The sequence below is a fragment of the Phocoena sinus genome, chromosome 16 (genome assembly GCF_008692025.1).
Source record: "Phocoena sinus isolate mPhoSin1 chromosome 16, mPhoSin1.pri, whole genome shotgun sequence".
Classification (NCBI taxonomy): Eukaryota; Metazoa; Chordata; class Mammalia; order Artiodactyla; family Phocoenidae; genus Phocoena; species Phocoena sinus.
Window position 1 is genome coordinate 23,065,623 of NC_045778.1, and position 26,560 is coordinate 23,092,182.

At 44.1% G+C, this 26,560-nt stretch overlaps 2 protein-coding genes across 8 annotated transcripts in view; one reads left to right on the plus strand and one right to left on the minus strand.

Moving 5' to 3' along the window:
* The window catches only part of SGPL1 (sphingosine-1-phosphate lyase 1), a 55,760-nt gene extending 42,810 nt beyond the window's left edge, over positions 1-12,950 (plus strand). For 3 of the 5 annotated variants that reach the window (XM_032607452.1, XM_032607449.1, XM_032607453.1), the window contains exons 8-15: positions 624-712; positions 2,663-2,768; positions 4,122-4,220; positions 4,860-5,009; positions 6,138-6,376; positions 7,731-7,877; positions 8,826-8,946; positions 9,455-10,059. In XM_032607452.1, coding sequence (XP_032463343.1) covers positions 624-712; positions 2,663-2,768; positions 4,122-4,220; positions 4,860-5,009; positions 6,138-6,376; positions 7,731-7,877; positions 8,826-8,946; positions 9,455-9,595 — 1,092 coding nt within the window. In that variant the 3' untranslated portion in view covers positions 9,596-10,059. Of the gene's footprint in view, positions 1-623; positions 713-2,662; positions 2,769-4,121; positions 4,221-4,859; positions 5,010-6,137; positions 6,377-7,730; positions 7,878-8,825; positions 8,947-9,454 lie in introns of all 5 variants that reach the window. The other 2 variants (XM_032607448.1, XM_032607450.1) reach the window with 2 other exon arrangements.
* Positions 1,137-26,560, minus strand: part of PCBD1 (pterin-4 alpha-carbinolamine dehydratase 1) — a 37,269-nt gene continuing 11,845 nt past the window's right edge. Inside the window, exons 4-5 of one of the 3 annotated variants that reach the window (XR_004346087.1) lie at positions 10,589-10,747; positions 6,389-10,315 (exon numbers count right to left, since the gene is read on the minus strand). Coding sequence is in view for 2 of the 3 variants with exons in the window: in XM_032607454.1 (XP_032463345.1) it covers positions 3,815-4,054 (240 nt within the window). In the remaining variant the exon portion in view is untranslated. Of the gene's footprint in view, positions 4,055-4,228; positions 10,748-26,560 lie in introns of those variants that run through there. The other 2 variants (XM_032607454.1, XM_032607456.1) reach the window with 2 other exon arrangements.

The window sequence follows — 26,560 nt, forward strand, 5'->3', positions numbered from 1 at the left end:
TCAGAGGTGCTAGGCCTAGTAGCTTCAGGAGAACATTTTTCTTCACTTTAAAAACATTAGGATTTTTTTTTTTTAATTTCAGAGAAGTTAACAAACTTCTAAGTAGAGGCTTCTGCTTTTTTCTGTGTTTCAAACTTGTCAAAACGACAAGTTTACTTTGGAATATCTGAGTGTCTCTTCTTGGTCTTCTGGTGTATTGCATAGCTGACTAGAGTTGTAACTTCACAGTCTCACATTCTTCAATGGGCATTAAAATTTTAAATGAAAGTCAGTAATCCTGATGCTTTTGGATGAGGTAAAATGCCCTATGCTATCTGCAGCTGGACGAACAACAGAAATGTAGGCGGATTGTGCACAGATGGGATCTGGGCAGAGGTACATTTGTTCATACAGTGTGGAGCTTCTCATCACTTAGTAGTTTTTATTCTTCTCCTGAACCAAGATCGGGCTTAGCCAATAAAGCCACGTTTTCCTTCTTGTGGACAGAAGCATGTGCTCTGCAGCATGCATCCAAGAGCTCACCTGTCTGTGCATCAGACACCCTCAACATCAAGGCGGGAAGTGCGCGCTGACAGCCGTCCCTAACTGCCTTCCACAGATGGCCTCTCTTTTTTTTATTACAGGTGACCTCCGGGGGGACAGAAAGTATTCTGATGGCCTGTAAAGCTTATCGGGAACTGGCCTTCGAGAATGGGATCAAAACTCCAGAAATGTATGTACAGTTCCCTTGGTATCCATGGAGGATTGGTTCTAGGACCCCCATGGATACCAAATCCTCGATACTCAGGTCCCTTATATAGAGTGGTATAGTATTTGCATATGGCCTATACATATCCTCCATATAGTGGTTTGTGTTTTTTTTTTTAATTTATTTATTTTTGGCTGCATTGGGTCTTCGTTGCTGCACGCAGGCTTTCTCTAGCTGCGGTGAGCCAGGGGCTACTCTTCATTGCGGTGCACGGGCTTCTCATTGTGGTGGCTTCTCTTGTTGCAGAGCACGGGCTCTAGCGCGCAGGCTCGGTAGTTGTGGCGCACAGGCTTAGTTGCTCTGCGGCATGTGGGATCTTCCTGGACCAGGGCTCAAACCTGTGTCCCCTGCATTGGCAGGCGCATTCTTAACCACTGTGCCACCAGGGAAGCCCCTCCGTATGGTTTTAAATCATCTCTAGATTACTTAGAATACTTAATGTGTAAATGCTATGTAAACAGTTGCTGGTATGCAGCAAATACAAGTTTTGCTTTTTGGAACTCATTTCCCCCTGAATATTTTCCTTCCTTGGGTGGCTGAACTCATGGATACGGAGGGCTTGACTGTATGTGTGGCTGGGTTTTCTCCCCTGTTAGGTTTGTCTGTGTGGAATACTGCTGTGTGAAACAGCCTGATAATCTGTTTTCTGATTCTTGTCTTCCTCTGGTAATTCCAGTCCTCTTCTCTCCCGTCCTGTGCCCCTGACCATTATCCTTCACATTCAGCAAAATCCTAAGTGGATCTGCTAGTTAATATTGAAGGTCATTCCCTTTCCCAACCACCCAGATTTATACCTGGTGTATATTGATCCTTTTTCTAAAAGTTGACAGAGTTATAGGACTACATCTTTGAATTCTGTGATGCTATAAGTTTATCTCGTGCCTAAGGAAAGCTCTCTACTTATCTCAGTTCAGTGAAAGTTACTTAAGTATAATAGGCTGCTTCGGGGTGCTCCCTAAGAAAATTTCAGCCTGACAGCTGTGTTCTGGGAGGAAAGTTTTAATAAATCTTCTTGAGATGTACCTGTATTGCCACCCCATGGACATAATTTTGATACTTGGTTGCATTTTTTTTTTTCTTTAGGTTCCCTCCTTGTACAATGTGTTCATACCACATCTTTTGGGTTAATTTTTTTCCACAAGTGTCAAGTGACTAAGAGTTTTGTTGTACATGATCTCATGCTGTGATCCATACCTAGCCTAAGAGTAAGTTAGGCTGCCATTCGTGCAAAGATGCACGAATCTTTGATGCTTGGTACTTATTCAGTGATAGCGATTTTTCTGCCTTAAAGGGAACAGATTAATTGTAAGAGAGGAGTAAATGAGGGAAGTCTGAAAGCAAATGACTTGGTTTCCTTTTTCAATACTGTTTGAAATGCTGCTCCCAAATATGAAGGAAAAATGGGGATTGTCGTTTTTCATAGGATCATGGTCTTCCAGAGATGGAGAAGAGCACTGATCTGATGCTTGACTGCTGCTTTAGCATCCCTGCCGAGCAATCTTATGTTTTGTGCTTGAACATGTGTTGTGTCAGGAAGCTTGCTCCTCACTGAGGTACCCGTCTTTGGGTAGGCAACCCCTAGAGGGTTCGACCGCATGTTGATCTGAGCCAGATTCCCCGTCAGCCCTGACTGATGCTTGGGATCCCTCCATGTGGCATTATTTCCAAGTTCTTCCTGCTACCAAAATGGTTTGGTAGCAGGAAGAAGTAGGGAGAAGGTTTCTCTAGAAAATCAGGTGACCTCTTTTTGTCTGTGTTTAAAAAGAAAAATAAAACAATATAAACAGTTTTAAAAACTGGACTAAAAGTAATCAGAAGTTGCTTCCTGGTGATTTAGATTAGCTGCTAACCATGTTATCTCTTGAACCCTGTTTTGATTTGAATTTCACTGTTTTCTTCTTCCCTGTCCTTTAGTGTAGCCCCCCAGAGTGCCCATGCTGCATTTGACAAAGCAGCCAACTATTTTGGGATGAAGATTAAACGGGTTCCACTGAACAAAGTGATGGAGGTGGATGTTCGGGTGAGTTCCTCTGAAGGGCTGTTGTCTGTCTTGGGCTGCAAGAAGCAGGAAGTGCTTTTTCCAGTGTCACACACAGATAGGCTCAAAATGCCTTTGACTGTAGTAGCCAGAGTTGCAAAAACTGCCACTGGCAGTGGTGAGTCACTGCAGCTTCAGTCTTTTCATGAACTCGAATAGGAAGATGAGACAAACCTGAGACTTTAAGGTTTTGTTTCAGCACCATCACTCTCTTCTGTCTGTAAAATGAGCCAGGACTAACTTGCCCTAAGACTCTCACTGTCGTTTTCGATTGGCCTGAATTAGTACCATTGCCATTATAATAGTAATTTTTTTTTCAGAAGTAAACTGTACAATTTATTAGCACTAGCATTATTCCCCCCACCTTAATTGAGGTATTAACTAATTGACAAGTAAAAAATTGTGTATAGGGTATACAACTTGGTGTTTTGATCCATGCGTACATTGTGAAATCATCACCACAGTCAAGCTATTTAACATCTCCATCACCTCACATAGTTCCATTTTCTTTCTTCACGGTTAGAATACGTAAGACCACCCTGCAGATCTCTCAGCAGATTTCAGCTATACGGTGCAGTGTTGCTCAGCATAGTCACATGGCTGTACATTAGAGCTCCAGAACTCACTCATCTTGCCTAACTGGAACTTGGTACCCCTTGACCAACATCTCCCTGTTGCCCTCATCCTCCAGCTCCTGGCAAGCACAGTTCTACTCTTTGCATCTATGAGTTTGTTTTAGATTCCTCATATAAGTGAGATCGTGCAGTATTTGTCCTTCTGTGTCTGGCTTATTTAACTTAGCATAATGTCGTCCAAGTTCATCCACATTGTCGCAAATGGCAGGATATTTTAAGCCAGAGTAATATTCCTTTAGTAATTACTTTTATGCCTTGCATTTACACAGAAGAACTCTGTAGTTTTCAGTGTTATCAGAATCGCATTTGAGCCTCATGACAACCTGGGGAGGTCGTAGAAGCTGTTAGTGTTATTGCAGCCGCGGAAACACACTGGCTGGTTACGTAGTTTCCTCAAGGCTTCACTGCTAATAGGTGGGGCAAGGACTCACATTTGGCTCTTTTGCCTCTTAGCCGAATATTCTTTTTTACCCTCACGGTGATTCTGCTGTTTTTGTACTGTGCTCTCAGACTGTTCCCCCCAAATGTTTGTATCCGGCCAGCACGGCAGGGCGGTGGTGTTCTTCCAGGTTGGAGAGGTGAAGCAGGGGTGCTAGTGGAACTGGAACTCGAGGCTAGTAGCCTAGATGGCTCCTGGCGGCAGAAAAGAGGAGGAATTGTGATGTGGCTTCTCACTTTCCTTTCAACTTTAAACCCCTAGGCCATGCGAAGAGCCATCTCCAGGAACACTGCCATGCTCGTCTGTTCTGCCCCCCAGTTTCCTCACGGTGTGATAGATCCTGTCCCTGATGTGGCCAAGGTATGTGTGAGAATGGACTACTAGGCAGGCAGACTGAGCTTTTAAAGTAGAATCTAATGGTGCAGTACTTGGCAAAAAGAAGCTATTTTGAGTTTAGATTCTAGCCCAGTGGTGATGAACAGCTCTCATCCGCCCTGTGATAAGCTGCACAGCTCTGCCGAAGCCTCTGAAAGTGACTAGCTTCTGCTACGGGGGAGGGATAACACGAGGAGGAAGCCTTTGTTTAAACTGGACATTCTGAAGCAGTACTGACGTTTTGATTCAGATCAGGAAATAATCTGCATTTAGGGCATGCCTGCCAGAGCTCACCATGCTGCCCCAGAGCATCCCTCCCTCCTTCCCCGCCCCCAGCCTAAATCAGAGTGCTTCTCATTTCTTGCTGGATTTTGCAGGTGAGTTTGAGGACCCACGTATTTAAATATAAAATAGAAACCACATTCAGATGAATTATTTTGAAGGCTAACTACATTTGAAAGACAAGCTTTATTAAAAAATGTCAAAAACAGCCAGGTTTTTAAAACATGGAAGACAGTACATAATGCCTTGGGCCTGTATCCCACCATTCCACCCATGTCTTGCAAAGTTTTCGTTGTAGAGCTATAACTGATATTGTCTATGGTCTTTGGTTTATGGAACTAGCTGGCTGTCAAATACAAAATACCTCTTCACGTGGACGCTTGTCTGGGGGGCTTCCTCATCGTCTTTATGGAGAAAGCCGGATACCCACTGGAGCACCCATTTGATTTCCGGGTGAAAGGTGTGACCAGCATTTCAGTTGATACTCATAAGGTGAGTGAGGGAAGAGACCACATGTTAATCAAAGTAGACAGTTGATTATTTTGACTACTACCAGTAAAAAAATTGGTTAAAGCATTAGTTTCCCCCATTAATATAAAATTAAATCTGGCTCTTTGCTCACACCAAGGCAGCTGATTCGTATGACAAGGTACAATGCTAGAGGTGACCAGCAGTAGTGAAAAGGAAGCTATTATCTTTATGTCACAGCTAAGAGAGTTTCTGTATCCAGTGACTGTATGTAACTGCGACATGCTAGTGTAGTGGCCCTTACACAAAGGTTCCCTGAAGCCTTGAGATCCTTGGGGGTGGGGGGAGGAGGTGAGGTTGATAACCGGAGTTCCTAAGAGGAGGTACGCTGACGCTGCAGCCCCCAAGCTCCTGGGGCTCCTGTACCTGCGTGACTGGAGTTTTATCACTGGAAGAGCCCTTCTGAAAAAGGGATGAACTTATGTGCTCAGGAATGTTTGGCTTGTGATGTTTGAAATGTCCATGCCTGCTACCCCTGGTGGACTGAGGCAAAGTGCCCTCTTTCTTACTGTCTATCCTTGTGTGGCTCAGGGGGTAACATCAGTCACGTGTTAGCTTCAGTGAGCTAATTAGGAGGGCACACTCGTGAAGTACGTAGTTCATTTTACAGCTGGATGAAGTAGCTTCTAGATTTTGAGCACCATGGTGTTAAGAAGGAAGCATGATACTCAGCCAGAAAGGATGGAAAGGGGGTCAGAGCGTGATTTTAGTTGCTACAAGTGACCTCAATTCCACCTGTCCTGGCTTCCAGTGGAAATTTATCTTTGCTTCCATCCTGACATACCTTCCTGGGGTACTGTCTTAAATAAGAATAAGGAAAACTCTATGCTGCGTGAGAGATAGGAAGCAAACCGATTAACTAGACAAGACGTTGCTTTTCCTGGGCCTCAGATTCCTCATTCCTAAAACAGAGAATTTAAACCCCATGAACTGCCCTGAAGTTTCTTATACTTTTTAATAAATAAGTTGGAAATCTTAATGTGAGTGGGAACAGAGGGAAACCGACAGACAGGGGGAATCTGCATGAAGAGAGCTCTGGGGCAGGTCTGCTGCGTGGAACTGTACACTCACCTGTCTGCTTCTGCCCCTCAGTATGGCTACGCTCCCAAGGGCTCTTCAGTGGTGTTATACTCTGACAAGAAGTACAGGCACCATCAGTTCTTCGTTGACACAGATTGGCAGGGCGGCATCTACGCTTCCCCAACCATTGCGGGCTCACGGCCTGGTGGCATCAGTGCAGCCTGTTGGGCCGCCCTGATGTACTTCGGTGAGAGCGGCTACGTTGAAGCTACCAAGCAGATCATCAAAACCACTCGCTTCCTCAAGTCAGAGTATGTCTGGAAGGTTGGGGGGCTCTGCCGTGTCACTTGCTTTGTCTGCTGTAGGCTCAAGGCAGCTGCTAGGCCCAGTGCCGTGGCTGCAGCCCGTCTGCAGGCCCGGAGTGTGGTGTTGGCCTGGGGGGGTCAGCTCCCTTGCGTGCTGGGACTTGGAGGCCGCACCCGGGCTTCATCCGTGGGCCGTGTTGTCTCCCTGACAACTGGCAGCTCTTGCCAGGTGCTGGTGTACAGCTTAACGGTTAAGACAGCGCTTCTCAGAACGTGAGGTTGAACCCTCATCAGTCACACGGAGGGCTTGTTAAGATGCAGATTGCCGGGGCCCACTCCTAGGATTCTGACGCAGTAGGTCTGGAACGGGAGTCTGAAGATTGGCATTTCTGAAAGTTCCCAGTGGACACTAATGCTGCTGGTCTGAGTCACACTTGGAGGATCGCTGGAGTAAGAGAAGAACTGGAGAGGGGGAGGGCGGAAGGGGTGGTGAAATCTGGGGTGAAGGCTAGAACCAGCTTGTGTGCTTTGTCTAACACACCTCTTCGTGTGTCACCTGCCTGGCTCTCCGTGTGTCACCAGGATTGGGGAGGCCTCTTCACGCTCTTGAGGGTGAATGAAAGCAGCCAGTAGGCACAGCTCACTTGAAAAAGGCCTGCATATGGTCCTGATACACCATCTGCTGAGAAGTGCTGTACCATTTCTTGCTTTAGGGATTACGTGGATGACTTTTTATTTTTATTTTTTAATTTTGTTGCTGCACGCGGGCTTTCTTTAGTTGCGGCGAGCGGAGGCTACTCTTGGTTGTGGTGCATGGGCTTCTCATTGCAGTGGCTTGTCTTGTTGTGGAGCATGGGCTCTAGGTGTGCAGGCTTCAGGAGTTGTGGCTCGTGGGCTCTAGAGCGCAGGCTCAGTAGTTGTGGCACATGGGCTTAGCTGCTTTGCAGCATGTGGGATCTTCCCGGACCAGGGCTTGAACTCGTGTCCCCTGCATTGGCAGGCGGATTCTTAACCACTGAACCACCAGGGAAGCCCTACATGGATGACTTTTTTAAAGAGAGATGGATTATTTTTCCAGGATTTACAAAAAAGTACAGCGTTTATCCCTCAGATACCCCTGAGGGGCATATTATAATTTGGGGGTTGGGCAGACAGGTTAAGAGCCAACAGTCTTGATTCATTGGATCTAGTGGGGTTTGAGCCTTAAAAATATTTTTAATATTTAGGAACCACTGATCTCAGTCTAGCCACCTTATGAGAAAACTCAAGCCCCCAAAGGTTAGATTTGTTACAAGGGAGACATGAGATGACCAGAAGAATGTACGTGCCTGAATTTCCTTTCTGTTCTTTTTGTTTTAAGACTGGAAAATATCAAAGGCATCTTTGTTTTTGGGAATCCTCAATTGTCAGTCATTGCTCTGGGCTCCCATGATTTTGACATCTATCGACTATTCAACCTGATGAATGCCAAGGGCTGGAGCTTGAACCAGTTGCAGTTCCCACCCAGGTGAGCTTGAAGACTTTCCTTTGCTCCATGACTGCTGAAGGACTTGGACAGCAAGACGACCTGAAGTACAGAGAGTGACTGCTAGAGCCCAGCACTTTAGTGGCACCTGTAGTATCTCAGGATGTCTGTCTTGCTATTTGGAGTTATTCGATATCAAGAACAAGACTGTTAGCTTTAAAGTCTGGCAAATTAGGTGGCAGCCTTGAGACGAGTGGTCGGTCATGAGATCGTCTCCCACCGCCCCACACACACTTGCTCTCTCTCTGGGCTCTGTTCTGGCCCATCCGCAGGTGCTCTCATGACCTGAGTAACGGAGGGCCTCTAATCCAGGGCCTGCAGTCATTCAGGCCTGCTGCTGTCGCCTTCCATAGGCATTTCTAACCTAATCTTCCAGGATGCCTTTAAATAAACACTCTGCTTCAACAGAGTAGGTCTCTTAGTGTCCTCCGCACCCCTGCCGATCCTGTCATGTGTCGTGCCACTGCCAGTCCCATCTGGATTCCGTTTTCTCCTCTTCACAATCCCACTGTACCCCAATCTCCCTACAGGGGCAGTCAGTTTCTTCTCTGCCCTGAAGACCTTCGAGACCCCAGCCACATGGCCCTAGCCCCATGAGGGTTTACCACCTAAGATAAAAGCGTCCTGTGGGTTGTCACATGCTTGAAGGAACAGCAGTGGACAGTTTCTGAGGGGAGGGGGAGGACAGAACAGCCAGCTGTATTCATCTTGTCAGGGTGGTTCCCGGTCACGCTGAGGGCATGGAGCCCTCTTGACAGCCCATGTATCTGAGAGCCCTGATGCCCACGGCTGGGAGCACTTTGGCTACACTTGTCACGAGCACCATGAAGAAGCAGTCAATCAATTCCTGTGTTGGGGGCTGCCTGATTTCAGAACTTTTTCCCCCTCTTATTCCAGGATTCATCTCACTTTGTCTTTCTTCTCCCATAGCATTCATTTCTGCATCACACTGGTACACACCCGTAAGCGAGTAGCGATACAGTTCCTAAAGGACATCCGGGAATCCGTCACTCAAATCATGAAGAATCCGAAAGCAAAGACCACAGGAATGGTAGGGACACGTGGGGTTTTTTCTTCCTGTGGAAGTTCAGGTGGTGTTGGTGGGCTTGAAAGAATCAGATGATCTCCAGTCTGTTCCTGCCTCTGTCCCTTATCCACAAACCTCTTTCCTTATTAGTCAGAACTGATGATCTCTGCTCACCCATTCCCAGGGTTTGTTTTAGTCTCAAACGAGGTATGCTAGATATAATAAGCACCTTGTAAATTTGAAAGTGCTGTACAAAGACAGGTGGTGGTAGTGTCCATTTCAAAAGAAAATTTTGACACAGGTAAAGGCAATAAGCCTGTTTCCTCCGGAATTTTCTACACCAAATCCCGTAGGACGGTTCTTAAGGCAGAATGGCAGGCTGGCAAATGCCTGTGAAAAACAGCCTATGCCTTGCTGCTCGCACAGTGCCTGGGCTGGGGAGGCGGGCATGGGGGGAGGAGGAGTGCGCGACCGCAGCGCGGGCTGCTCCGGACCCCCCGTCTCTAATGACACTCTGTGACTGGGCTTGTAGGGTGCGATCTACGGCATGGCCCAGGCTACAGTCGACAGGAACCTGGTGGCAGAACTGTCCTCCGTCTTCTTGGACAGCCTTTTCAGCACAGACGCTGTAACTCAGGGCAGCCAGATGAATGGTTCTCCAAAACCCCGCTGAGCTGGGATCCTCCGTGGCCCTGAGGTGCCTCTGGCCTTCAGAAGGTTCTCGGGGTGTGGGACGGGCCACGTGGTTTCAACATCTGGTCTTTGCTCCACAGAGCACAGCACGGCAGACCATGAGACAGCTTGATCCTCAGGATTCTTGTTTCCATCCCTTTGTGGTTTTTAACGTGAAGACTCTAAAGGATTCCATGACGTAATTATTTTGCCCTTGTCCTAAATGTTACCCTGGGAATTGTTTTAACCATTTCCTTCTCTAACCCCTCTTGCTTTCAGCTTCACTTAATCACGGTGTGGGAGCTCTGACCTGTCCTGACTCCTTAGGGAAGCTGGGCTACGGTTTACAAGATAGGAAAAGGTTTGCTTTGTTACCTCAGGCAGGTGGGCTAGTCAGACGGGAAGTGTTCCATAACCGATGTTTCCTTTGGTGAGGGTGAGGTCTGCTCTAAGCAGGAGGCTTTTCCAGTCCTCCTCTGTGAGTGGTTAGCTGTCTCAGGGTCCCTTCTGTTGCAGCTTGTGTTGTCTCTCGAAGACACAGGTTGACCAGCCATCTTCTTGCTCTGCGGGGCCGGCACGGTCCAGCAGATCTGCTCAGTCCACCACGGCAGGGTCTGGAGCAGTCGCTGGTCCTCGGCGGTGCCTGCAGTTCCCATTTGATACTTGGTTGTCGTCATCTTTGAAGACTGTTGTTGGAAATTATGTCCCCACTGGTTTGTCCCTATTTCCATGGACGAGGGAAAGAACGCGGTTTCAGAGAATCTAGGGCCTTCTGGGGCTGCCTCCCTGAATTGGCAGCGTTGGGGCACACCTGAACTCTCTCCTGGGCCCTTTTCTGTACTTTCCTGAGGATTGGGGTGGGATGAGCACCCAAATTCACATGTGTCACCAGAGTTGGCAGCAGTCCTCCCCTCCCTGCCACTCCAAGCCGTCAAGCATGTTTGCTTGCCTGAAGGAACAGCTCAAAGCACCTTCACAAATTGCCTCAACTTACCCGAGGTGGGCGTGAGAGAGCCCCCAAGGCAGGGAAAATCTCTCTCCATTCTGTGTTCTTCCTGCCTCTTCCCCCTTTATTCAGCTCCCAAAGGTACGACGGCAGTTAAGCCTCAGGTACTGCAAGCTCCTCGGCCCTGGCTAGGATGAGGTAAACTTTCTGGAATAGGAAGACATGATGGCAAGTGTCAGCTGTGGCCCAGGGCCTGGGATTCCTTCGTCAGACTAGTTGCTCAGGGTGGTGCAGGGACAGGACCCAACCCTGCGCCCGCTCCCCACGCTCCGCCTCCCACGCGGGGCCCTGATCTAGGCTGAGCCGTGGTCCTGCTCTCATGCTGACACCCCATGTGCCTTCTTCCTCAGCGGGGCCGGGCTACTCCTGACCCGGGCCGAGGGCAACTGGATTGGTCCTTGAGGCTTTCACCTGGGTAGGGGTAAGTCAGGAGGAACTTTCCTTCGTCCCCTACCCCTCTCAGGGACTCCTGAATATTCAGCCTCTTCAGGCTGGACTCCTCTAGCCTTCTTCGCTGGGAACACCGGCCGGGAGAGCCACGACGCCCGGACTTCCCGCCGGCTCCTTGGCACGGTTGTCTGAAGTGTTCTTTAGCTCTGTACTTCCTCCACACTAACTGTGACCAGCTGGCCATGTCACTGCAGGGCTGGTGTGGTGTCTTCGTCCTGTCTTCTGTGGGTTCCAAGGATGGTTGGGGTATGTTTCTGTTAGAGGCTCAGATCCTTTGGAGGTGAGAGTCACGTTCCCCCTGGTGGCTGAACTGCTGGGCACCTCCTGAGAGAGAGACTGTGCATGAACCGTCCGAATCTCCAGTGTGTTCAGGTTGGACAGAGGAAGTCCAGGGGCCCAGAACCCCCCGGCAGGCAGCACTGTGGTTTGTCAGCTGCTGAGATGGAGAAGCACGTGTCCTGCAGAGTGTGCTCTTGCTTCCCGTGTCTCCCAGGACCTTCCTCTGTGCTGTGACAGTGCTTGTTGCCACTTTAGGTTATGGTCACGAGCGTTAGTCTGACCAACACTTGTGGGCTTTCTATTCTGTACACCTGTGCACGTAACAGTCTGGCAGTGGTGGGTAGAATGTCTTGATGATGTCTTGTTGCTAGCAGGTGTCACATCGGCCTCTGCGAAGACTGTACTCTCTTTTCTGGGTTAGAATTAAGTAGTCGCGTGAATATACTGCCACGTCACTTTTAACATGACCGGTTTTATACCTGGAAAACGGTACTGGCCTCTTTTAGATCTTTTCGGTCTTTATTCTCCCCCTTTTCCATCTCAAGGCTCCCTTCCTAATTGCAGCAATAATCTCTTAAGAAGCAGTTAATAAAATGTCCCCAGTTTTAGTCACTGTGGATGACTATATTCACACAGGGAAGATACCTACTGGGGTGGTGGCAGCTCCAAACCGGCTGCTGGGGAGAAGTGCCCCTTGGTGTTGAAATGGTTGTGTGTGACCACTGATACCAGAACCAGTTCAGACATGGACGAGCGGCAGTTCTGCTCAGTTCCAAGCACCTTCCTGGTAGCTCCACCAGAAGTGGTGGCCACACCTGTTTAAAGGTCTGGAACTCACATCTTCAGTTCCTCAGGGCCAGGGCCTTCTCTTAAGTTTTCAGTCGCCCCCCTCATCCACACCTGCTTACATCTTACTGATGGATTGAGCCATCTGGGGTGGTCTCCACCCAGCTGGGCAGTGTGGATCCATTTCACCAAAGGACACTGATTTCAAGCCCTACGTTTGGTTTGGGAGCTGATGGAACTCCTCAGATATCTGCACACGTAACCACTGGGCCTCTTGTCCCATTATGAATAGGAAGTGAGAAGTCTTTCTGAAGGGTTATTCAGGCTCTGAAGTTCTGTCCTTCAGGTAACCCAGCTTTTCATTCTGGCTCTCAGCCCATTCACACTTGGCCAGAATCAAGCCAAGGAATACCGCCTTTGCCATATAGTTTCTGCCAAAGGACTTGGTTCCCTGAGCCCCTACTTGCTTTGGGGTAAACCCTAGAGAAAAAGGGGCCAGGATATGTTTGGTGAGGAGGCGTGGTCCACCCAAGAAGTGGTGTCCTGATGCTCACAGCTGTGAGCCCCTTTGCCTTCTCTGTGGGTCTTGACAGCAACAAGCTGCTTTTAGCTAGACCCAGTAGTGATAGAAGTAATGACAGAGGCCTAACTTGGTAGCCACCAGCTATAGCCCGTAAGCAGAAGGCATGTGTTTGAGAGCCTTTTCTTGAGCTGGAGTTGTAATTGCCTTACTTTTTCTTGTGTTTTTTTTGGTCCATAATAGCTCCTTAACATCCTCTGCTATAATTTCAATTATTTGCATTAATTTTAGAATAAACATGTTTATTTCCAAAAAGTGTTCCTTGTGTCTTTGTACCACATCAAGGTGCTTCATATAACTGTAGTGCCTTCCAGGTTGGCATTTTTCAGTCTTTGATCCATGAGTAAGCAGAGGCAGAAAGGTGACATAACAGTCCATACTGCCATGTCTAGTGGCTTGTCCCCTGATCCAGTCATTAGGTCAAAGCACATTTAGAAGAATTTATGTCAGAAGTGAAGCAGATGGGGGAACCACTGTCTGAACCTTGTTGGTTCGACATTAAGCTTTACTGAGAACTTGTTACTAAAAAAAGGTACCGGACAGAGAGATCAAGATGGCAGAATATAAAAGGACATGGAGCTCACCTCCTCCCATAAATACATCAACAATACATGTACATGTGGAACAATTCTCACAGAATACCTACAGGAGGCTGGCAGAAGATCTCATACAACCAAAGCTTCAAGAAAGATCACCATATAACTGGGTAGGATGAAAGAAAAAAAAAAAAAGAATCAGGATGGGACCTGCACCCCTTGGAGGGAGCTGTGAAAGAGGCAAGGTCTCCTCACCCCAGGAACCCCCTTCACCAGCTGGGAGATCAGCCGGGACAGGGAGCTTCAGCAGCTCAGACAGTGCGGCCAGCCGGCTTGCAGCAGGCAGAACAGAGAGAGACCAGCACAGACAGTCGCGGCCACCTGGTTGCACTCCGCAGCCCAGACGCGCATCTGCTGGAGCACGTGGGGCTGGGTGCTGAAACTCGGCTTCAGCAGATAGACACAGGGAGAGGACGGGTTGGCTGCGCAGAGATGGCCCAAAGGGGCTGGAGCGTGGTCCAGGCTGCGGCCAGGCGTGTGTGCAGGACAGAGTATGGGTTGGTCACAGAAGCCCCGTTATTAACGTGCACACCAAGGGAGTGGGGGGCCTCGCCGTAGCGGCCTCGTTCTCGGTGCTTACAGTGGGCACGGCTCCCCCTCTACAGCTCGGGGGGCATGCGAGTGCTGGCGGGTTGCCCACAGGCAGAGGCGTGTGACTTCAGTGGATTTATGTAGCTGCACGCAGCTTTGTACCTTCATTGCCTGTGGGACACCTGAGCAGATTACTGGCGCTCCTGTAGCTATGGTGGGTCCGGCATTAGTAGCTGCAGGCTTTGTGGGCCCCGTGCATGCAGATGCATGGTCAGGGCCTGAGCTGACTCCTTAGCTCCCATGGCGGGTCCAGGTGTGCAACTACAGCGGTCCCCATGCCTGACTTTGGTGGATCTGTGCTAGTGGCTTTGTGAGCACAGCACCTGAGGTACACCTGGTAGACTGCCTGCATTCCCATGGCTGACTCGGGGCCAAGGGCAGTGCCAACAACAGTGTACTTTGTGAGCCTGCACAACAGGTGACAGGCAACACCACAGAGCACATTTCCTAGTGGACAGCTCCGGTGGAAGAATACTCAGTGGCTCCTCTCTCAGCGGGAGTGCTCCAGTCCTGCCTACCTCACACCACAGCTCAGAAATGGATATGGGGCTTCTTCTCCAACAACTGGGGAGCAGACCCGCCCCAAAGAGGGCTGTGACAACCACAGAGCAAAGAGGAGGCCCTGCTGAACATCCAGTGCAGGCTCTGGTCACCACAACACCTATCGTACCTCCTATAACATCCAGCACAACCTGAAGACAGACATGGCAGGCATCCACACTAAAAAGTCCTCGCACCAAAAATATTAGGCCACACAGGGATGCTCCCACAGAAAAACAGCCCTTCAAGACCACAGTATATAACTTTGTCTTAAATCCATAGTCAGAGAAATTTAAATGAAATGAAAAGGCAGAGGAACTACTCCCAATTAAAATAAGAAAATCCCCTGAAAGAGCAAATAATGAAACAGACCTCTACAGACTACCAGACCCCCAGTTCCAGAAGGAGGTAATAAAGATACTGAAAGAATTAAGAAAGGCTATCAACAAATACAAATCACTGTAAAAAGGAACTAGAAACTATAAAGGGGAGACGATAAAAATTATAAAACTCACTTGCCAAGATGAAAGCCAACCTAAAGGCAATAAATAGCAAACTAAATAATGCAGAAGAATGAATAAGTGATCTGGAAGATAGAGTAATGGAAATCACCCAATCAGAACAGCAGACAGAAAGACAAGAAAAAGCAATATATGAGATCTATGGGATAATATAAAGCACGTCAATCTATGCACAATTGGAATCCCAGAAGAAGAAGAAAAAGGGGATCAAAAATGTATTAGAAGAAATTATAGCTGAAAATTTCCCAAACCTAAAGAAGGAAACAGATATCCAGGTATAGGAAGCACAGAGGGTCCAACACAAGATGAACCTGAAGAGAACTACACCAAGACACATTACAATTAGAATGGCAAAAGTGAAAAATAAACGGAGGATTCTAAGGACAGCAAGAAAAAAACAAAGAATTAATTACAAGTGAACCGCCATAAGACTATGAACTGACCACAATACAGAAACACTGCAGGCCAGAAGGGAGTGGCAAGATATATTCAAAGTCCTGAAATGGAAAAACCTGCAACCTAGGATACTCTAACCAGCAAGATTATCATTTAGAATAGAAGGAGAATTTCTCAGAGAAGAAAAAACTAAAAGAATACAGTAACACTAAAATCCTAAAAGAAATATTGAAAGGTATTCTCTAAGTAGAAAAGAAGAATCTATAGGAAAGAGAAAATCACACAATTGGAAAAAAAAGTCACTTAAATAAACCAGTACAGAGATTGAGGAAAAATAATCAAAAAAATTTTTGTGAAAGTGATGATAGCCACATTGAACAGCAAAAGTATAAATGAGATGTAAAAGAGGACATCAGAGTCAAAATGTGGGGGAAGAAAGTAAGACAATGTAGATTTTTCTTCTTAGACTATGCTTGAGCCTATATGGCTACCAGTCTAAAGCAAGTAGATACAGTAATGGGTAAACGTACTTGAAAACAGGGTAATCACAAAACAAAAACATATTCACGAAAAGCGAAGAGAACAAAAAGCATAATACAAAAGAAAACCATCAAATCACAAAAGGAAAAAAAAAGAAAAGAAATACAAAATCAATAAGAAAACAAGGTTTAAAATGGCAATAAAAAATATCTTTCCATAATTACCTTAAATGTCAATGGACTAAATGCTCCAATCAAAGCACAAAGACTGGCAGACTGGATAATAAAACAAGAGTCTACAATATGCTGGCTATAACAGACCCACTTTAGGGTGAAGAACACACATAGATTGAAAGTGAGGTAATCAAAAACAGTATTTCTAGCAAATGGAAATGACAATAAAGCAGGGGGTAGCAATACTCATATCAGACAAAATAGACTTTAAAGCCAAGGCCATAAAGAAACAAAGAAAAACACTATATAATAATGGTATCAATACAAGAAGAGGATATTACACTCATTAACATATATGCACCTATTATAGGAGCACTTAAATAAAACAAATGTTAAGAGACATAAAGGGAGAAACTGATGGGAATATAATAATAGTGGGAGATTTTAACAGCCCACTGTCATTAATAAAGAGATCTTCTAGATAGAAAATTGATAAGGGAAAAGAGATCCTAAATGACACAGTAGAACAGTTAAACTTAATAGATATTTTCAGCATATTACATCCAAAAAACTAGAAAACACATTCTATTCAAGTGCACATAGAACATTTTCTAGAACAGGCCACATACTGTCTCACAAAACAAGCCTAAACAAATTTAAGATAGAAATTTGAAGTATCTTTTCTAACCACAATGGCATGAAACCAGAAATCAACCAGAGAGAGAAAGGAAAAGAAAAGACTTATATGGAGACCATACAACATGCTACTAAAAAACCAATGGGTGAACAATGACATAAAAGAGGAAATTTTTAAAAACCATGAGACGAACAACAATGAAAATCTAACCATACCAAATCTCTGGGACGAAGCAAAAGCAGTCCTAAGAGGGAAGTACAGAGCCATACAAGTCTTCCTAAAAAATAAGAAAAATCTCAAATAAACAACCTAACCTACCACCTAAGAAAATTAGAAAAAGAATAAACAAAACCTAAAGGTAACATAAGAAATGTAATAATAAAGATCAGAGAGAAAATAAAATAGAGATGAAGAAAAATGTAAAAATTCAAAAAAACCAAGAGTTGGTTTTTTGAAAGAGTACACATAATGGACAAACCTCTGGCCAGGAACACCAAGAAGAAAAGAAAGAGGACCTAAGTTAAAAAAAAATAAGAAAGGAAAGAGAAGGAGAAACAAACTTCTGAATTGTTTTGTCTCCTTTGCTGCACTGCTGTTATCACCAGTCAGTGCATTGTGATGCACAAGGGCTAGGGTGAAATGGAAATTTCTTTCAGGAAACAGGAAATAGGTTACGAATAAAAGAATGCTCATCCACTGAAAGGAGATGGTCTCTCTCTGGGCATCAGTGTTGACTGAATGCAGAGAACCTGGAAACTGATTCAGGAGTTTTGGAAACTAAACAAAAAAAAATCACTGAGGGGCTTCCCTGGTGGCGCAGTGGTTAAGAATCTGCCTGCCAATGCAGGGGACACGGGTTCAAGCCCTGGCCCGGCAAGATCCCACAGGCCGCGGAGCAACTAAGCCCGTGCACCACAACCACTGAGCCCGCGCTCTAGAGCTCACGTGCCACAACTACTGAAGCCTCTGCGCCTAGAGCCTGTGCTCCGCAACAAGAAAAGCCACTGCACCACAACGAAGAGAAGCCCCTGCTTGCCGCAACCAGAGAAAGCCCATGCACAGCAACAAAGACCCAACACAGCCAAAAAAAAAAAAAAATCACTGAACATCATCAGGATTGTCAAATTCTAACCAGAACTGAAACCAGCCGTGTGGCTGACAGGGTCTTGGTGCTCCGGCCGGGTGTCAGGCCTGTGCCTCTGAGGTGGGAGAGCCGAGTTCAGGATATTGGTCCACCAGAGCCCTCATGGCTCCACATAACATCAAACAGCGAAAGCTCTCCCAGAGATCTCCATCTCAACGCTAAGACCCAGCTCCACTCAACAACCAGCAAGCTACAGTGTTGGACAGCTTATGCAAAACAACTAGCGAGACAGGAACACAACCCCACCCATTACAAGAGAGGGCTGCCTAAAATCATAATAAGGTCACAGACACCCCAAAACACACCATTGGACATGGTCCTGCCCACCAGAAACACAAGATCCAGCCTCATCCACCAGAACACAGGAACTAGTCCCCTCCACCAGGAAGCCTACACAACCCACTGAACCAACCTTAGGCACTGGGGGCAGACACCAAAAATGAGAACTATGAACCTGCAGCCTGCAAAAAGGAGACCCCAAACACAGTAAGATAAGCAAAATGAGAAGACAGAGAAACACACAGCAGATGAAGAAGCAAACTAAAAACCCACCGGACCAAACAAACAGAGGAAATAGGCAGTATACCTGAATAAGAACTCTGAGTAATGATAATAAAGATGATCCAAAATCTTGGAAATAGAATGAAGACAATACAAGAAATGTTTAACAAGGACCTAGAAGAACTAAAGAGCAAACAAACACTGACGAACAACACAATAAATGAAATTAAAAATTCTCTAGAAGGAATCAATAGCAGAATAACTGAGGCAGAAGAACAGATAAGCGACCTGGAAGATAAAATGGTGGAAATAACTACTGCAGTGCAGAATAAAGAAAAAAGAATGAAAAGAATTGAGGCCAGTCTTAGAGACCTCTAGGACAAAACTGAACACACCAACATTCGAATTACAGGGGTCTGAGAAGAATAAGAGAAAAAGAAAGGGACTGAGAAAATATTTGAAGCAATTATAGTTGAAAACTTCCCTAATATGGGAAAGGGAATAGTCAAGCAAGTCCAGGAAGCGCAGAGAGTCCCATGCAGGATAAATCCAAGGAGAAACATGCCAAGACACATATTAATCAAACTAACAAAAATTAAATACAAAGAAAAAAAATATTAAAAACAGCAAGGGAAAAACAACAAATAACATACAAGGGCATCCCCATAAGGTTAACAGCTGATCTTTCAGCAGAAACTCTGCAAGCCAGAAGGGAGAGGCAGGACATATTTAAAGTGATGAAAGGGAAAAACCTACAACCAAGATTATGCTACCCAGTAAGGATCTCATTCAGATTCAACAGAGAAAGTAAAAGCTTTACAGACAAGCAAAAGCTAAGAGAATTCAGCACCACCAAACCAGCTTTACAACAAATGCTAAAGGAACTTCTCTAGGCAGGAAACACAAGAGAAGGAAAAGACCTACAATAACAAACCCAAAACAATTAAGAAAATGGTAATGGGAACATATCAATAACTGCCTTAGATGTAAATGGATTAAATGATCCAACCAAAAGACACAGACTGACTGAATGGATACAAAAACAAGACCCATACATATGCTGTCTAGAAGAGACCCAACTTCAGACCTAGGGACACATACAGACTGAAAGTGAGGAGATGGAAAAGATATTCCATGCAAATGGAAATCAAAAGAAAGCTACAGCAGCAATTCTCATATCAGACAAAATAGACTTTAAAATGAAGACTATTACAAGAGACAAAGAAGGACACTACATAATGATCAAGGGGTCTATCCAAGAAGATACAACACTTGTAAATATTTACGCACCCAACATAGGAGCACCTCAATACATAAGGCAAATGCTAACAGCCATAAAAGGGGAAATCAACAGTAACACAATCATAGTAGGGGACTTTAACACCCCACTTTCACCAATGGACAGATCATCCAAAATGAAAATAAATAAGGAAACACAAGCTTTAAATGATACATTAAACAAGATGGACTTGATTGATATTTATAGGACATTCCATCCAAAAACAACAGATTACACTTTTTTCTCAAGCATGCACAGAACATTCTCCAGGATAGATCACATCTTGGGTCACAAGTCAAGCCTCAGTAAATTTAAGAAAACTGAAATCGTATCAAGCATCTTTTCTGACCACAACGCTATGAGATTAGAAATCAATTACAGGGAAAAAACGTAAAAAACACAAATACATGGAGGCTAAACAATACGTTACTAAATAACCAAGAGATCACTGAAGAAATCAAAGAGGAAATCAAAAAATACCTAGAGACAGATGACAATGAAAACACGATGATCCAAAACCTATGGGATGCAGCAAAGCAGTTCTAAGAGGGAAGTTTATACCTATACAAGCCTACCTCAAGAAACAAGAAAAATCTCAATCTAAACTTACACATAAAGGAACTAGAGAAAGAAGAACAAACAAACCCAAAGTTAGCAGAAGGAAAGAAATCATAAAGATCAGATCAGAAATAAATGAAAAAGAAATGAGGGAAACAATAGTAAAGATCAATAAAACTAAAAGCTGGTTCTTTGAGAAGATAAAATTGATAAACCATTAGCCAGACTCATCAAGAAAAAAAGGGAGAAGACTCAAATCAATAGAATTAGTAATGAAAAAGGAGAAGTAACAACTGACACTGAAAAAATACAAAGGATCAGGAGAGATTACTACAAGCCACTATATGCCAATAAAATGGACAACCTGGAAGAAATGGACAAATTCTTAGAAAAGCGCAACCTTCCGAACTGAACCAGGAAGAAATAGAAAATATAAACAGACCAATCACAAGCACTGAAATTGAGACTGTGATTAAAAGTCTTCCAACAGGGCTTCCCTGGTGGCGCAGTGGTTAAGAATCCGCCTGCCAGTGTGGGAGACATGCGTTTGAGCCCTGGACCGGGAAGATCCCACATGACACGGAGCAACTAACTCCGTGTGCCACAACTACTGAGCCTGTGCCCTAGAGCCTTCGAGCCACAGCTACTGAAGCCCGCGTGCGTAGAGCCCGTGCTCCGCAACAGAAGCCACGGCAATGAGAAGCCTGCGCACAGCAACGAAGACCCAACGCAGCCATAAATAAATTAATTAAAAAAAAATCTTCCAACAAAGAAAAGTCCAGGACCAGATGGCTTCACAGATGAATTCTATCAAACATTTAGGGAAGAGCTAACACCCATCCTTCTCAAACTCTTCCAAAAAATTGTAGAGGAAGGAACATTCCCAAACTCATTCTATGAGGCCACCATCACCCCGATACCAAACCAGACAAAAATACTACAAAAAAAGAAAATTACAGACCAATATCACTGATGAACATAGATGCAAAAATTGGCAACAAAATACTAGCACACAGAATCCAATAACACATTAAAAGGATCATACACCATGATCAAGTGGGATTTATCCCAGAGATGCAAGGATTTTTCAATATATGCAAATCAATTAATGTGATACACCATATTAACAAATTGAAGAATAAAAACAATATGATCATCTCAAGAGATGCAGAAAAAGCTTTCAACAAAATTCAACACCCATTTATGATAAAAACCCTCTGGAAAGCAGGCAAAGAGGTAACTTACCTCAACATAATAAAGGCCATATATGACAAACCCACAGCCAACATCATTCTCAATGGTGAAAAACTGAATTCATTTCCACTAAGATCAGGAACAAGACAAGGCTGTCCACTCCCACTGCTATTATTCAACAGTTTTGGAAGTTTCAGCCACAACAATCAGAGAAGAAAAAGAAATAAAAGGAATCCAAATCAGAAAAGAAGAGGTAAAGGCTGTCACTGTTTGCAGATGACATGATACTATACATAGAGAATCCTAAAGATGCCACCAGAAAACTACTAGAACTAATCAATGAAGTTGTAAAGTTGCAGGATATAAAATTAATGCACAGAAATCTCTTGCATTCCTATACACTAATGATGAAAAATCTGAAAGAGAAATTAAGGAAACACTCCCATTTACCACTGCAACAAAAAGAATTAAAAACTTAGGAATACACCTACCTAGGGAGACAAAAGACCTGTATGCAGAAAACTATAAGACACTGATGAAAGAAATTAAAGATGATACCAACAGTTGGAGAGATATACTATGTACTTGGATTGGAAGAAGCAATATGGTGAAAATGACTATACTACCCAAAGCAATCTACAGATTCAACGCAATCCCTATCAAATTACCAATGGCAATTTTTACAGAACTAGAACAAAAAATCTTAAAATTTGTATGGAGACACAAAAGACCCCGAATAGGCAAAGCAGTATTGAGGGAGAAAAACGATGCTGGAGGAGTGAGACTCCCTGACTTCAGACTATACTGCAAAGCTACAGTAATCAAGACAATATGGTACTGGCACAAAAACAGAAATACAGATCAATGGAACAGGATAGAAAGCCCAGAGATAAACTCACGCACCTATGGTCAACTAATCTATGACGAAGGAGGCAAGGATATACAATGGAGAAAAGACAGTCTCTTCAATAAGTGGTGCTGGGAAAACTGGACAGCTACATGTAAAAGAATGAAATTAGAACACTCCCTAAAACCATACACAAGTATAAACTCAAAATGGATTAGAGACCTAAACGTAATACCGGACACTATAAAACTCTTAGAGAAAACACAGGAAGAACACTCTTTGACATAAATCACAGCAAGATCTTTTTTGATCCACCTCCTAGAGTAATGCAAATAAAACCAAAAATAAACAAATGGGACCTAATGAAACTTAAAAGCTTTTGCAAAGCAAACTACAAACAAGATGAAAAGACAACCCTCAGAATGGGAAAAAATATTTGAAAACGAATCAATGGACAAGGGATTAATCTCCAAAATATATAAACAGCTCATGCAGCTCAATATTACAAAAAACAAACAACCCAATCAAAAAAATGGGCAGGAGCTTCCCTGGTGGTGCAGTGGTTGAGAGTCCGCCTGCTGATGCAGGGGACACAGGTTCATGCCCCAGTCTGGGAAGATCCCACATGCCATGGAGCAGCTGGGCCCGTGAGCCATGGCCGCTGGGCCTCCGCATTTGGAGCCTGTGCTCCACAACGGGAGAGGCCACAACAGTGAGAGGCCTGTGTACCAAAAAAAAAAAGGGCAGAAGACCTAAATAGACATTTCTCCAAAGAGGACATATAGATGGCCAAGAAGCACATGAAAAGCTGCTCAACATCACCAATTATTAGAGAAATACAAATCAAAACTACTACAATGATGGGCTTCCCTGGTGGCTCAGTGGTTAAGAATCTGCCTGCCAGTGCAGGGGACACGGGTTCAAGCCCTGGCCTGGGAAGATCCCACATGCCGTGGAGCAACTAAGCCCGTGTGCAACAACTACTGAAGCCCACGCGCCTAGAGCCTGTGCTCTGCGACAAGAGAAGCCACCGCAATGAGAAGCCTACGCACCACAATGAAGAGTAGCCCCCGCTCACCACAACTAGAGAAAACCTGCATGCAGCAACGAAGACCCAATGCAGCCAAAAAAAATTTTTAAATAAAATAAATAAATTTATTAAAAAAAAAACCTACAATGAGGTATCACCTCACACCAGTCAGAATGGCCATCATCAGAAAACCTACAAACAACAAATGCTAGAGAGGGTGTGGAGAAAAGGGGACCCTCTTGCACTGTTGGTGGGAATGTAAATTGATACAGCCACTATGGAGAACAGTATGGAGGGTCCTTAATAAACTAAAAATAGAATTACCATATGAACCAGCAATCCCACTACTGGGCATATACCCAGAGAAAACCATAATTCAAAAAGAAACATGCACCCCAAACTTCACTGCAGCACTATTTACAATAGCCAAGTCGTGGAAGCAACCTAAATGCCCATCTACAGACGAATGGATAAAGAAGATGTGGTGCATATATACAATGGAATATTACTCAGCCATAAAAAGGAACGAAATTGGGTCATTTGTAGAGACGTGGATGAATCCAGAGACTGTCATACAGAGTGAAGTAAGTCAGAAAGAGAAAAACAAGTATCGCATGTTAACGCATATATGTGGAACCCAGAAAAATGGTGCAGATGAACTGGTTTGCAGGGCATAAATTGAGACACAGATGTAGAGAACAAACGTATGGACACCAAGGGGGGAAAGCAGCGGTGGGTGGGAGTGGTGGTGTGATGAATTGGGACTGACATGTACACAATGATGTGTATAAAACGGATGACTAATAAGAACCTGTATAAGAAAATAAAATTCAAAAAAAAGTATCTTCCAACAAACAAAAGCCCAGGACCAGATGGCTTCACAGGCAAATTCTATCAAACATTTAGAGAACAGCTAACACCTATCCTTCTCAAACTCTTCCAAAACATAGCAGAGGGCGGAACACTCCCAAACTCATTCTACGAGGTCATCATCACCCTGATACCAAAACCAGACAAAGATGTCACAAAAAAAGAAAACTACAGGCCAATATCACTGATGAACATAGATGCAAAAATCCTCAACAAAATGCTAACAAACAGAATCCAACAGCACATTAAAAGGATCATACACCACGATCAAGTGGGGTTTATCCCAGGAATGCAAGGATTCTTCAATATCGACAAATCAGTCAGTGTGATAAACCATATTAAGAAGTTGAAGGATAAAAACCATATGATCATCTCAATAGATGCAGAAAAAGCTTTCAACAAAATTCAACAACCATTTATGATAAAAACCCTCTCGAAAGTAGGCAAAGAGGTAACTTACCTCAACATAATAAAGGCCATATATGACAAACCCACAGCCAACATCATTCTCAATGGTGAAAAACTGAATTTATTTCCACTAAGATCAGGAACAAGACAAGGCTGTCCACTCCCACTGCTATTATTCAACATAGTTTTGGAAGTTTTAGCCACAACAATCAGAGAAGAAAAAGAAATAAAAGGAATCCAAATCAGAAAAGAAGAAGTAAAGCTGTCACTGTTTGCAGATGACATGATACTATACATAGAGAATCCTAAAGATGCTACCAGAAAACTACTAGAGCTAATCAATGAATTTGGTAAAGTAGCAGGATACAAAATAATGCACAGAAATCTCTTGCATTCCTATACACTAATGATGAAAAATCTGAAAGAGAAATTAAGGAAACACTCCCATTTACCATTGCAACAAAAAGGATAAAATACCTAGGAATAAACCTAAGGAGACAAAAGACCTGTATGCAGAAAACTATAAGACACTGATGAAAGAAATTAAAGATGATAGAAACAGATGTAGAGACATACCATGTTCTTGGACTGGAAGTATCACCACCGTGAAAATGACTATACTACCCAAAGCAATCTACAGATTCAATGCAATCCCTATCAAGCTACCAGCAGCATTTTTCACAGAACTAGAACAAAAACTTTCACAATTTGTATGGAAACACAAAAGACCCCGAATAGCCAAAGCAATCTTGAGAATGAAATAACAGAGCTGGAGGAATCAGGCTCACTGACTTCAGACTCTACTACAAAGCTACAGTAAGCAAGACAGTATGGTACTGGCACAAAAACAGAAATACCAATTAATGGAACAGGATAGAAAGCCCAGAGATAAACCCACACACATATGGTCAACCTTATCTTTGATAAAGGAGGCAAGAATATACAATGGAGAAAAGAGAGCCTCTTCATTAAGTGGTGCTGGGAAAACTGGACTGCTACATATAAAAGAATGAAATTAGAACACTCCCTAACACCATACACAAAAATAAACTCAAAATGGATTAAAGACCTAAATGTAAGGCCAGACACTATAAAACTCTTAGAGGAAAACATAGGCAGAATATTCTATGACATAAATTACAGCAAGATCCTTTTTGACCCACCTCCTACAGAAATGGAAATAAAAACTAAAATAAACAAATGGGACCTAATGAAACTTAAAAGCTTTTGCACAGGAAAGGTAACCATAAACAAGACGAAAAGACAACACTCAGAGTGGGAGAAAATATTTGCAAATGAAGCAACTGACAAAGGATTAATCTCCAAAATTTACAAGCAGCTCATGCGGCTCAATATCAAAAAAACAAACAACCCACTCCAAAAATGGGAAGAAGACGTAAATAGATATTTCTCCAAAGAAGATATACATATTGCCAACAAACACATGAAAGGATGCTCGACATCACTAATCATTAGAGAAATGCAAATCAAAACTACAGTGAGGTATCACCTCACACCAGTCAGAATGGCCAGCATCAAAAAATCTACAAACAATAAATGCTGGAGAGGGCGTGAAGAAAAGGGAACCCTCTTGCACTGTTGGTGTGAATGTAAACTGATACAGCCACTATGGAGAACAGTATGGAGGTTCCTTAAAAAACTACAAATAGAACTACCATACCACCTAGCAATCCCACTACTGGGCATATACCCTGAGAAAACCATAATTCAAAGAGAGTCATGTACCACAATGTTCACTGCAGCTCTATTTACAATAGCCAGGACATGGAAGCAACCTAGGTGTCCACTGACAGATGAATGGATAAAGAAGATGTGGCACATATATACACTGGAATATTACTCAGCCATAAAAAGAAATGAAATTGAGTTATTTGTAGTGAGGTGAATGGACCTAGAGTCTGTCATACAGAGTGAAGTTAGAGAAAAACAAATACTGTATGCTAACACATATATATGGAATCCAAAAAAAAAAAAAAAAACACGTTCTGAAGAACCTAGGGGCAGGACAGGAATAAAGATGCAGACGTACAGAATGGACTTGAGGACACGGGGAGGGGGAAGGGTAAACTGGGACGAAGT